Genomic DNA, 14,674 nt, shown 5'->3' on the forward strand with positions numbered 1-14,674 from the left:
CAGCGGTATGTCTGCGGATTTACAACGCTAGAAACTGAGAGTCGATACCCGTGGTGGGCAGTGTACAGATAGCCCATTGTGTAGCTTTGTGCTTAATTACACACACACACATACACCTGAAAGTTGAAAAGTCATTGGCGTTAATCTATGATCTGCTAATGAATTCCTTATAGATACTTATTTTAAGTTTGTTTGTTTGTTTTTAATTAAGCACAAAGCTACACAAGGGCTATCTATGCTCTGCCCACCACGGGTATCGAAACCCGGTTTCTAGCATTGTAAGTCCGCAGACATACCTTTGTGCCACTGGGGGGCCTTATTTTAAGTATTCAAAAATATTTTCAATTAATTTCTTAGTGTCTAACATTTTTTGTCAGATTAATATTTCTCCTACGTCTTTAAAATAATGTGCCACATGTGTATCAAATGTCTATGTGAAAGATGCACTCTTAAATTTCTTATTTTAATGTTGCGATGTTACATACGATAATTGATATCTGACTCGTATTACTACCTGCTACTTCTTGTTAAATAAAACCACAGAATAGTTATTTTTACATAAGGATTTGACATATATGTGTTTATTAAATGACAAAAAAATATTTGGAGGCATCCATTAAATACTAATTCTATAAATAACCAAACAAATAAATAAAGCAGCTTCAAAATCTCAAAATGTATTCCACCTTTTGCAAAAGTGAATTTTTTTAGCTTTGAGTTAACAACTATTCTTGCCAAATGTTATTTTCATCATACGTGAACCCAGATGACAAGAAACCTGTTTTTCGTATGTAACAAGTTTTCCTCGAAATGCATAGAAATATAAAATATGTATTTAGACTCAGTTTAATTTAATTGGTAGTTACAAGCTGTGGATCATGAGTAGCTAAAATGTAAAATGGACATTGTTAAGACCTGACTGAATCAACTCGTCTGAAAGAATAGCACAGATTTCACACACAGTAGCTGATATGGGCAGCCTTTTTTCACCTTTAGGGCAAACTTTTGATTAATGAGGTGAACCCTGTTCCGCTTTTCAGTCGTGAAGTAGTGTATATTATGCCCGAAGAAGAACCTGAGGTAATCTACTATTCTCAGACTAGGCCATAACTCTTACTTGACAATCTATATGTCTATCAAGATCCTATCAGCATGGCACCGGGCACTATTATCTATAGAGTAAAATCTGATTTCATACAGCACTTAGTATATCATCTTTTTTAATGGTGTGTTTATTTTGTTTCCTAAAATTATTTATAGCAGTTAAACGTAGCGTTTTTAAAATTTCGGAAGCAGGTAACTTTGTTGTTCAATTATATTGAAATATGAACTATAAATGAAGTAGTCTTCAAAAGAACATCCTAGAAACTTGATAAATCTGAAGACGTTTTGTTTGTTTCGAATTTCGCGCAAAGGTACACGAAGGCTATCTTCGCTAACCGCCCCTAATTTAGCAGTGAAAGATAAGAGGGAAGGCAACTAATCATCACCACCCACCGCCAACTATTGGGCTACTCTTTTACCAAAGAATAGTGGGATTGACCGCACATTATAACGTCTCCACGGCTGAAAGGACGATTATGTGAGACAATGATTCAAACCCGCGACTCAGATTGTGAGTCAAGCGCCCTAACCACATGGCCATGCCGGGCTTCTGAAGACGAAATGAGTATATTGTCTTTTTAGAGTGGGTAACGTGTAAAATGTACGAAAACAACCGTGCACTCTCACAACAGCACGTAAACCAACCACGTTTATTAAGATAGAGTTCGAGATGTTATCCATGTGTAATTTTCATGTCACGTAAAACGTTTATACCTTGAAACATCACATCCTAGCAAATAACCAATTCATGGTAATTGCTTAAACTTGTAGGTTATTCAGTATTAAAGCTGTTGTGGCTTCCTCTGATTGAATTGATCAAAATATGTGCACTACCAATGTCATAGGTTCAGTTCTTTCGTAATCAAAGTTTCCTTATGTTAGTAATTCCTTTTAAAAGAGTCAATTTATCATTTCTTAGAACATATTACTATCACTTGTAAGTAAAGTTAATATATCGTTTAGAAACTTTTGTTCGCATACTTTCTTATGACCAAGAAAATATCATGTATTTTGTGATGATGATGTCATAGCATAACTATAAACATCTTAACATATTTCACTGCTTACAAGAGATGTCCTCTCTGAAAAAAAAAAGAAAGAGCATAACATTTTAAACAGCAACGTACAAGAAATTTTATGTTAAAAATAATCAGAATATTTTCTACAGCTAATGCTTCAGGCGATATTTAAATACAAAAATGTTTCTCTTAAAAAGTAGTAAAGGTATTTACTGATCAAGTTCACAATAACAAAATCACATAACTATACTACTTTCTCTGGCATGTTGTCAACTTTCCCACGCACGTGCAAACCAGGGATCAGATATAGTCAAATTATGAGGTTCAACGGAGGTCATTCCGACCTTACAACCTCTTTATTCTCTAGCCCTACCACATTGATATCGTTATATCGCTTGTGTTCCTTCAAGAAAACTGAAGGACATCCCATGCCTTCGGCTAGACCTACAAAACAGTGATTTTACTAGATATTTATGATTCATCATTGAGGATTATGACTTTTTTTCAAATTATAATTTTTATTGCAATATCAATCTGATATGTCTATATATGTTTACATACACAGTGTACAAAAAATTCCTATGTATTATTTACATTCATTTTCTTAATAATCAGATGCCACATAAAAGAGGTAAGATTGTCATGAATCTGAATGGTTTTAACACAATTCATTCACTGATATTGAATTAAGCTTGTTAGAGAACGGTGATTCTTTCCACTACAGTACACGTCTTCGTCAGGTCTATAAAACAGATTTCATAAAGACATTCGTCCTTGTAGTCAAAGTTCAAATCTTATCAGTTTTGTTTGAAGGATTGTCGTGGGTTTTATTAGGATGAATGTTCAATTCTGTAGCGAAAAAGGAGAGTCAAATAACTGAAACAACATCTTAGCTTATTCAGGTAGCAGTATAACTGATGGAGCTGTCGAAAAGAAATCGATCGCAGTAACATCAGGATTTTATTCATTACAAATACACTTCAACTGGCTAAATTCCTTTTTTTTCTTTTAAGTTAACTTCAGTATGAAGTTTGGATCAGTTAACGCATGTTTAAACGGATTATCGTTTTAAACTTTCTTTTAACATTTAAAAGTACTCCGTTAAGTAATCACATATAAAGTTAGGTTTGTATAATTTAAACAGGAGAGAATCCTCAAAGTTGCGGCTGTAATTAGATCTCCAATCAATCCAGAGATGGAGCTATGAGTTAAAAGTTTGTATTTGTAAAAAACTCAGAGCCATTCCATGAGGCGCTATGCCGCGGTTAAAATGTGTTTTATACTAAGTACGAAAGTACATTTATCATATTCAAAAACACGTTTCATGCAACCTAAAGTGTTGTGTATAGAAAACTAGCTGAAGGTACCTGTTTAGGAAGCAAAAACTGTATGAAGGACAATGTTAAATAATGTTCTCCTCTTCATTTTTTATTACTAAATCTCTTTTGGCCTCATTAGATGCTAATTGCATACCATGCTTTGCGGAAGATAATAACTGATTCAATTAACTGATTAAGTAGTTTTGTCTTTAAATTCAAAGCCAAAAGTCTCTAAGAAAAAGTGTAAAAGTGCCCTATTTCAGTGTGTTTTTATCCTCTTTCTCGGGAAACATCATAGAACAAAATAGTCCGTGTACATCGGATGACAGTTTTCAGTTACCATACTGAAATTTACGGTAATCGAGCCAGCCAATTATGGGTGATAAATGCCAACACAAACACGCTTACACATACACACACACACGGTGGATCATCTTTATAATGCTCCCAGTGTTTATGGTGCTAAAATTGGGTTTCGATACTCGTGATGGGTAGAGCACAGATGGCTTCTTGTTTAGGTTTGTGCTTACCTATATTGTAAAAGTTTTTGAATTATTTCAATGGTGAATGCGGGTTGGTCTTTTGGTACAGCTCTGGATTTCGGAGTTGCTGCCCCGAGTTCGAATCTGTGCAATGCCTCAAAATATTTCCCGCACTGTAAGCTGTGTGTACGTTGTGAGAGTGATGATATTTTTTCTGCGGTTTGTGCTTCAAAGTTGTGGACGGCGGCAAATAGCGTTTCTTTGGTTTTTCGTATTTGTTTGTATGTTTCTACTTTATATGAGTATAAGTTTGTCTGCTACATGCCAATGTATATGTGCATCGTATCTAGGAATTGGCAAAATATAATTATTCGTGGCGTTAAATTTCAAAATGTCTTTTCATTAGTGATAATTTTAGTATTTCTCTAGTAAGCGTTATCTGCGTGAGCTCTGCGATAGGGTGGTCTAGTGATTATTGTTTTGAGTTTCAGAATTCGAGAAGTAATGCTGGAGAACACTTTTCACACCTTCATTTGTGGGCGTGTAGTAACGGTGACACTGAATCCAGTTATTTGATTTAAAAAGCCGTATAAACCTCTATTAGCGGCGAGTGTTACTACCCGAACTAGCTGCCTTCTTCTTGGTCAGTGACTATTTAGTCCACGTGCGCACAAGATGAAAAGATGCTGTTTAAATTGAAAATTACAAATCCAAATCGGCAATTATATAGTATCAATAATAACTTCTAATAGATGAGAGTTAGCCAAATTTAAAAATTGGAGTGTAAAATGTCAAAAATATTTGAAAGAAAAACTCAATCAAATAACCATTTTCTCACAAAATTTGTAGTGCATACTGGAGAGACTTACACATTTTAATAAAAAGTTTAGAAAACCGACCTTTACACTCTGGATATATATATAATTTTCTATTATTATTTAACCTAACATTTTGCCTTTGCTGCTTTCAAATTGTGTATATTAACCCTGAGGAAGCCGCAAAGGCGAAACGTTGTTAAAATATATATGTATATTTTATATATATCTGGAATGTAAAGGTCGTTTTTCTAAACTTTTTATCCAAACCATTTTCTTAGTTTCTTTAGGTTTGTCGTTCCACTTCTTATTATTCCTGCTTGAATGTATATGTTTTTACTTAATTTCCAGTTTAATTGTACACTCTTTTTTAGAAAATACTAGTGATATCAAATTGTAGTAATTCACGTTCTTAATCAAATGAAGTAGCTTATTCGCCGTTTATTTCAATCTGCGAACAACAGTGTTAAGAAAATGTAAGAACTTCGGTATAATTCTTCCAAGTAAAAGTGACAATATATTAAAAAACGGTAGCAAGTGAGGCTTAATTTGTTCTCGTGAAGCATAAACACCGTTCTAACGGCCTCTATTGTTGGACAGGTTCTTTTAGTTCTTCGACCAGAAGTTAACTTGTGTTGTCTAAGTTCACAATAGATTCTAGTTAGCAAATTCACTTACTTGCTAATTTATCGTGCGCTACACAACGTACAAAGTATATCTTATTACAACGTCGATAACAAACTTAATATTCTAAAACTCTAACTGACTAACGAAATCAATCATATAATAACCCACTACTTCAGACTCAATGTAACTTGCTAACAGATTTAAGAAATGATACTTATTTACTTTAGCCTAACTAGCGACCTACTGCTCGAACTGCTTTAAACCATTGGTGGAAATTTCAGATGTTAAGCCATACTGAAGACAAACCTACGTCTGAACAAACCACAATACAAACATCTAAATGAAATACACAACCAACAACAATGCGAAGTCTTTTGAAAAGCAGATTTAGGTTGTACAGAAACATCTTTCAAGATTAATAATGCTTAAGGTTACACGACATATGGCATTTGTTTTCAAAGATCTGTGTCAAGAATGATGTGGAAGAACTTGTTTGTTTGTAATTCAGCACAAAGCTACACAATGGGCTATCTGTGCTATGCCCACCACGGGTATCGAAACCCGGTCTCTAGCGTTGTAAGTTCGCAGACATACCGCTGTGCCACTGGGGGGCGTGGAAGAACTAATTTATATTGAATATTTTTCTAACAAAAATAGCCATAATAATAGATTTGCAAAACTATTAAACCAAATATAGTGGTTTTTCATATTAGTAAGCTGATTGTTGACATAAAATCTAACCTGTAACCGTAACCTAAAAATGATTCTTATATCATTTCTTTTCATCAACGACTCTCAATATGAAACGAGACCTTACTACTTTTTGTCTAAAATCATGAAAATGACTGATGCAGGAAACAAAAACTTTGATTTGTAGACTAAAGATAGTGACCGTTCCATCTTTTTAATATCAATATTATCCCCTTTAAAGCAAGACAAGTGATAAAAATTAAAATGGTCTAACTTAAAACTTATAATATTTCCGTATGCTTTGTCATACTTCGCTGGCTCCACAAAAATAAAATATATTTTAGATTATTCATAAAAGAATTATTTGTACAATTAATATAATTTCTCAAAGGAGAATTATAATAATTGGAGTACGTCGCAAAATGTTTACAAGGTATGTATTAAAATGTTAATGTATTTTAATTGGACAGATACAAACTTCTTTTCTTTATGATACAGATTCTACTCTTTAATTTTGTGTATGTAATGATTCACTAAAAATATACTTTTTAACTTAGTTTAGAGGATTTTTATTAACGGTAAATGAATGAGTGAAATAACAGCAATGTTAAATTTAAGTCGGTTTGTTTGTTGAACTACACAATGGGCTATCTGTGATCTGCCCGTTACGGATATCGAAGCTCGATTTTTATCGTGATAAGCCCTGACTCATTGCTGAACCAGTGTAAAGACTTCAAGCTACCCCCCCCCCTTTCAAGTTACCTCCCGGTAATCTGAAATCGATTTCATATTACCCCCGGGGGTAGCCTGAACCTGATTTCATATTACCCCCCTCGCTGATTTAGGTAAAATGATAAATTCTTATGCTTACAGCTCATGATATGTTTATTGAATAAAACAAGTGAAACATACAAGATTGAAAGTTAGTCTCAATATCTAAAAAAATAAACAATGTCACAAAAATGTTAATTATATTAAAACGACTCATACACTAGTTCAAAGTGCATGACATGTTACATACAAACATAAGATATACAAAGATCCAACCTAATTGGAGAAATCCAGAAGAAAAAAATCACAATAATTACAAGAGTGAATTATATTATAAACATAAATAAATAAATGTTTTGAGGGGTGTAATCTGAAATCGTACGGGGTAGGTTGAAATCACCTTCAAGCTACCTCCAGGGGTAATTTGAAATCGATTTCATCCTACCTCCCGGTAAACTGAACGCGATTTTAAGTTACCATGGGGTAAGGTGAAGCAGGGGTAATCTGAAATTGCTACACCGGGAAGCGATTTCAGTCGATGTGTCATAAATTTTGATACTAGAAGTCACGTCATTAGATAAGGTTGGTTTGTTCGTTTACGAATATTGTTGCACAGCTACCAAAGGATTAACCCAATAGACTGGGTGGAAGGGCACTGCATGGCTACTCTTTTCTGACCGAATACTGAGAATTGACTTTTACTCTTGTAACGCACCCGTGGCCTCAAAGTGCGTTTTTATTTCGATAACGGGACGCGAACATTGGATCTGCAGGTCCATAGTTTAGTGCTCTTATCACTAGAACACGCTAGGCCCCCATTATATAAAGAAACGCTACTATAATGTGCAGCCAGTCTGTTCTTTTTTCTTTTTATCTTAAATCAATTTTAATTTCTTCTTATTTTTACGTATCTTCATTATTACTAGGATTATTATGTCTTATGAGCATTCAATGTTAGCTGTCACACACGTTTTGCCTATATTTATTATCTTTGTTACTGTTTTTAATATAAATAATATTGCTCTTACAGCTGAATTAGGTGACTATGACTACAGAAGACATCACTCAGGGTATGTTTCAGAATTCAGGTTCCTCAGTAATCAAACACAAGAACTGGAAGCTAAGGTTCTTGAATTGCATAAAGGACTTGTGTGAGTAGTCTGTTTTCCCACGTCTTAAAATGCCAGTGAAATGGGTTTATTACACAAACTTAAGATTCAGTAAAAGCTCATCAACTGAACTATATATTCTGGTCTCGTCAGTTGTAATGAATATAGAATAACGGATATCGTGTTCTTGTTTTTAACTTGGAGTTACCTTTTCATATTTTATAAGATATACTTGTTTAATTTTTGTGTACTGAAAGCCAAAGTAGGAAGAGAACACTCATAAATTTAAAATCAGTTTTGATTTATTCTATTTTCTTTGTGTGAAATTTTATTATAACTAATATCAGCATATATTATTAACTTTCAGTGTTAGTTATCATTTTGTTACCAATTTTTATTTGTCTGTTTGATGTGATTGATATTATTCCTACAATTGTATTACTGAATTAGATAATTATGAATATGAAGAGGATGTATTATATTAATAGGATACTATATACATGAAAATATCAAGTTGACCCATCTTAAAATAGTGGATAGTAAGTAATGCTATATTAACTAGAACGTTCACTTTAAGCAATATTAAGGCTACCAAGACTTAATACATTTTGCATCATTAAATCGTAAGTTTCAACTTTATTCTTCGAAAATGTTTTCTCTTGAAAGTAGAAGAGTTAGAGGGGATCTGATTGAAGTGTTTAAAATTATTAAGGGAATTGATAGTGTTTTTTCTTCATCTTTTTTCATACTTAACGGTGAGATTGGTAGGACTAGGGGACACAAACATTGATTTTGGCAGGGAAGGAGTCATCTTCATCTCAGAAATATTTATCTTTCTAACAGGGTGGATAGCCTCTAGAATGGGTTGTCTTCAAATGTGGTTGATGCGGTTACTTTAAAGGAGGTCTGATAAATACTTTAATGATAAGAACTGGCTTTGAGTGCGTCATTTTTATTCTAAAGTTTACTTTAGTGGATTGAACGGCCTAGATGGACCGAAAGATTCTTGTTGTTCTTAAATTATTTATATATGTATATATAAGAGAGAGAGATAGATAGTGTAGTTATGCTTAAACATGGTATTTGAAATTCGTTCCAAGAGTTGCTTTGATAATATTTCCTATTGCTATAGGGGTCAAGAACCAGCGACAGCGGAACTCAACTTCTTGGAAAGGGTTAAATGGTTAGATATGTATGGAGTTGATCTTCATCCTGTTATGGTAACTGTGGGCTTTTTCTGAATTATTGTTTCATATTATAATAGTGTTGTCGCGTGGAACAGTAAAACTTCAAGATCCGTTGTTACTAATAACCAAGTTGAAACAAAAGCTGTAAGAGTTACAGTATATTTTGATATGAAAATATAAACTTGGCTAGTGTAATGAAAGCTATCGATAATTTGATGAGAAGTAGTAAACTACGAAAACAAGTATCAAACATGATGTTTAATATTACTGATAAATACAAGGGTGTATTTTAGATACTGCAACTCAATTACAGTAATTCAAAAATGTTTACTGCTTCCAGCTTGTCGTCACAAACATCTAAAATTGAATGTATTGTAGAAAGTCTGTATAGGTTATGGATGTTGCCATGGTAGGAAAAGCCGGTATTATTGTAGTGTTCAACAGTCATCGGGGGGCTGCATTAGGTACCGCTTTAACAGATATGTAGTGTATTCCCCACAATACATGTACTCCCCACAAAAATAACAAATTAGAGATTTAGACATTTTTTTCCAAGGTTTGATAAGTGTTGTAAAACTTCAAGAGTAGGTTTTAAGGACTCATATCTTACCTTTATGAAAGCGTACAAAGATTCACAAATAAGTAATATGTCATTTCAAATGTATTAAACTTCAGAAATAACTGGTTGATGACACAAAGATACGAAACCTTATCACCCGAGCGCTTTCGAAAGGTGGACCCTTCTTTAGGGGCAAACTTTCGAAAGTGCTTGGGTTATAGAGTTTCCTATATTTGTGTTAGATTGATTTTTTGGATCTTTGTGTTTTCCTAACTTGTTGACGACATTTTTGTCATTTAATTACAAGATAAAAACGTTTACTAAAGAGGAATATAAATCAATGATTTCCTCCAGTTTCTTTATATGTCTTGTACTTGATTACAAACAAACAGTTTCTTTATTTATAGTTGCATCCAGAGAATAATGTATAATTTTATAAAAACATAACACTGTCATCTGTTGAGTAGTCTGCTTCTACGATACTGACTATTACTGTTACAAGATATGAAAATGTTTATATTGCATATTTTAAAGGGCGAAAACAGCATTGGATATTTTCTTGGACTCACTCCCAGTGGAGTGATTGTTCTTCGCAACAAATCCAAAGTTGGGAATTATTTTTGGTAAGTTCACTTACTTAGGTAGATATTAAGCTTGATTTTTTTTTCTTTTTCTACACACAGTTACTGTCAACTTATGACGTAGTTTCAAGACAACCTTACGTATGTACATTTTATAATTATTCTAAGGTCAACAAAAAATATACCTGTCTAAATTTTGCTTCAATTTCGAACTTATATTAATGTATATAGTATAACAAACATTAGTTTCATGTTTTTGTTGCCATTTTCTGTCACTGGCTTCAATTTATTATGTATTCATGCAACTACTCTTCTGTCTTTTACTTATATACTTAAACCGTTTACGTATTCTAAGAAATTCGGTTAAAAATTGGTACTTATATTGTAATTAAACTCCATTTTCCATCTGTGATACCAGTACTTTTAGCACAAATTAGTCAACATACAATAGATAATAATCACTGTAATTTCAAATAATTTGTAGTTATTTAACATTTGTTTGTAGCATATAATGCTGATTATATTTCTTCATGTCTCTTCATAGGCCTAGAATAACAAAAGTTTATTTTAAGGGAAAATACTTCATGCTAAGAGTCAGAGACAAAAATGTAAGTGTATCTTATTGTATTTTGTTGTATAGGTTGTATTGTGAATTCTGGTGTAAAGTTTCTATCGTTTTTTTTTGTACTATTCTGTAAAAATAAGAATGCAAAATCCAGTCCACTTAATGATAACACGGGCCTGCGATGGTTTTATTGTCTCAAAATTTTTACATGTTTTACAGTAATCTGAATCTACACTGAATTCGAAAATGATATTCATTTTTCCCCATCACGTACAGATTTTTCACAAAACGTCATATGTACTTTTAGATTAATGAATTATTTTCATTGAAACCACATTTTGTTATGCTTTTAATATTAACAACCACTGGCTATAGGGAGTCTTGCCGATCGTTCTAGAACCAACAAGAAACACATCGATAGCATATAAACGGGTAACAGGCTGCATGACATATCATTTCTCGATTGTATTTGTTTGTGCGTGCACTTTGACATTATTTATTGCTTTTCAATATTATTTATTCGTCACTATGGCAACAAGAGGTTACGTTAATGACCCAATCATATTCTGTTATATTGTTTTGTAAATCTGAAGTAAGTAAGAGTTTTTTTCTTCCCGATTTGTAAAATAAAATAAAAGAATGAAAATTATTTTCGGAATCTGCGTAGCTGAATTATGGAAAATCCGTCATAAAAACTAAAACAACTTTTATGAAGTTTTAATTCGCAGACCTGTGTAATGATAGTGTTTTATTTCTTTAACTTCGTCTTCTACAAATTAGCGTTCGTTGATAGCCCTTAACTGTCAGTAGACGCTAATACAACAGTTTCACTTATTTCTATCTTCTCTAGTACCTGCGACGTTTTCTCTATTTTCATCGCATAAACACAAACTCAATAATCACTGAACTCAACTAACAAACAAATTGTTAGCAAACTCGTTAATTCAGCAATAAATCATCTACTGTGCGGGTTCAAGAAATAATTCAATAATCTACACTTGCGTAACTCACGTTTTTATACTGCTGTAACTGTTTCCTAAAGTTTCAAGAAGGCTCAACTCATTAAGCAACGCCAAGCACGTGACGTAAAACTCCTCTAGACAAGAAATAATACAAGCATTTAAATTAGAAAGCACAACCACCCTCACCTCTGGATTATGAAGTTTCTTGAACAATCCTTTTACACAAAAAAAATAATGATATTTTGAATCTAAACTTCAACAATTAATAATAAATTAACTCTTGAGAATTAACAACATTAATACCTACATATGTAAAAATTAGTCATTAAATAAATGTGTGAAAGAAACTGGAATCAAAATCTTAATTAATAAAACAAAATATTTCCTTACCCTTTTATTGTCCCTCTACTTTCCAGTCACCTAATTTTTTCTGATGGTTTTCTCTTCTGAGGCTTATGGTACTTTATCAGCTTTTGCTTTCTTGCCACTGAGAGTTCTCTTCAGGTAGGTGGTCGAAGGAATCCACTAATGTCTCCATCCCTGGTAATTTTCTGGAAGTGGTCTTGACAAGAACCATAGGCTCTTCTTCAGATTGGTTTATTTTTGGTGAAGGCTTCTTTTAAGTTAATCTGTTGGCTGTTCACTCATCAGTGTACTACAAGAGTTTCATGGTGGATGATCTATGGCATGAACTGCCTATTTCTCTATACTTACAACACTAGAAACCGGGTTTCGATACCCGTGGTGGGCAGAGCACAGATAGCCCATTATGTAACTTTGTGCTTAACCACAAACAAACAAATTATTTTGTACTCTATAAACTGAATCATTGATTTGGTGACCACAGTATAGAATTCTTCTCAGCATCTACTTAACTTAAGAGATAATCTTCTCTTGTGTCATGACTGTTGAAATCCACTTTTATCAGCATTAACATCATATCAACTTTTTGTCTTGTCATTAGGTGGTTTTAGTTTTTTTTGGGTAATGTGTTTCTTAGTCTATCTACATACTCTGTGTAAAACTGCTGAGTGCTAAGGTACCTGAATTGGTCGCACGGCTAACAAATCCATCATTTCATCTAGAGCGTCTGGATAAGTAGCCAGTTCATTCCGCATCTTCCATAAACTTTGCTAAGACCTCGTCTTTTCTTCTTGCCTCTACTTCTAAACTTTGCTTTAAAAACTTCTTTCTTATGTGACACTGTAAATCTGTTTAATAAGTTGGCCACTAATATCTGGTAATTGTTATGGCTCTCAACTGAGGACGATATAATGTAACGGTCAATCCCACTATTCGTTGGCAAAAGAGTAGCCCAAGAGTTGGCGGTGGGTGGTGATGACTAGATGCCTTCCCTCTAGTCTTACACTGCTAAATTAGGGATGGCTAGCGCTGATAGCCCTCGTGTAGCTTTGCGCGAAATTCAAAACAAACAAACTGTTTACTTGAAGTGTCGCATATAAATGTATATGTTTTCCTTGCACGTTCCACAATAATTATTATTAATTGGGTTAAAGCTTTTAGGGGTATCGTTTTCTTTGTATTTGCACGTTTGTCTCCCTGATATATATAATACAACAATTCCCTTATTCTAATTATTTCCTGCATAGCACTTTCTCGTATCTCTGTTTCCCATGTAGAAATACCTTTACAAAACCGAACTAACAGTATCCCAAGCCTGCTAACTCTGTAATCAATCATCTTTTGAAATAGACTCACTAAATTAATACATAATCTACTCGTGTGTTTATACTGTTTAAATGGTTTCCGAAACTTTCAAGAAAATTCTGGTCATAAGGGACGACTGTAACATGTAAATTGAAAAAATAAATTAAAAACAGTACAATTCATAACTACAAAGCAAGTGAGACTTTCAGATGTTTAGCGGCGAATCCAAACATTCATCTACATGGTAATGCCTGTAAAAGCGATAGTTACGAAACACAACTGATTTTCGCTTTTAACTTGGCAGTTAACTGTTTATATACTGCAGCTTAACATACATCTATGCCACATATTTACCGTCACTAACAAAACACAATGCCATGAGCCAGTCAACAATAACCAACTTGGTGTCACAAATGTAGAATAATTAACATACTATTATATTACAAGCCAATCAATGATAACTGCCTTGGAGTCACATGTGTACAATAAATAACATAACATTATGTCACAAGCCAATCAACAATAACCACCTTGTTCAAAGCAGTTGACAGCTGAGATACATTATACACTTTAGTTTAAACTTACACTAAATGACTGGAGATGTAAGTAGAATTCTTTTAAGTTATTAGTAATAGAAGGTATGTATGTAATGATTTTGTCTGTTTTCTGAATTTGACACAAATTTAAGCTACTTGAGGGTTATCTGCCCTAGTTGTACCTAAATTAGAAATGATAGACTAGAGGGAAGGCAGCTAGTCAACAACTTCCACCGCCAACTCTTGGGGTTCTCTTTACCAGAGAATAGTGGGATTGACTGTCACATAATAATCCTCCCATGACTGAAATGGCAAATATGTTTGGTGATGGGATTCAAACCCCAGCTCTCAGACTCTAAGTTGAGTACCAGGCTATACCAGTCCAGTGTGTAATATATATATATATTATCATTATGTACCAACCGATGCCTGCATCAGAAGATAGAAATATTTGTAACTTAAATCCTCATTTCTGTTTTACAATGAAAAGGATAATGATACTTAAGATAAATGAGATAGGGTTTTAGCTATACAAACTAAAAGATGGCATAAAATTCTGTGTAAACTTTACTCGAAACCTCCTTTCAGTTTATGCCTCCTTTGCAGTCTAGTGTCTGTTAACAGTATACACTAGACTCTGTCGAAGGAATAAATTGAAATGTCAGTTGTAGGTAAAATTA

General features: G+C 33.5%; 1 protein-coding gene across 1 annotated transcript in view; it reads left to right on the forward strand.

The window, feature by feature from the left end:
• The window catches only part of LOC106466789 (band 4.1-like protein 4A), a 165,176-nt gene that overhangs the window by 99,378 nt on the left and 51,124 nt on the right, over window positions 1-14,674 (forward strand). The window contains exons 7-10 of the mRNA XM_022394872.1: window positions 7,858-7,978; window positions 9,069-9,156; window positions 10,217-10,305; window positions 10,808-10,871. Of these exons, the coding sequence (XP_022250580.1) occupies window positions 7,858-7,978; window positions 9,069-9,156; window positions 10,217-10,305; window positions 10,808-10,871 (362 nt within the window). The remainder of the gene's footprint in view (window positions 1-7,857; window positions 7,979-9,068; window positions 9,157-10,216; window positions 10,306-10,807; window positions 10,872-14,674) is intronic.

Source organism: Limulus polyphemus, unplaced genomic scaffold (genome assembly GCF_000517525.1).
Source record: "Limulus polyphemus unplaced genomic scaffold, Limulus_polyphemus-2.1.2 Scaffold2381, whole genome shotgun sequence".
Lineage (NCBI taxonomy): Eukaryota > Metazoa > Arthropoda > Merostomata > Xiphosura > Limulidae > Limulus > Limulus polyphemus.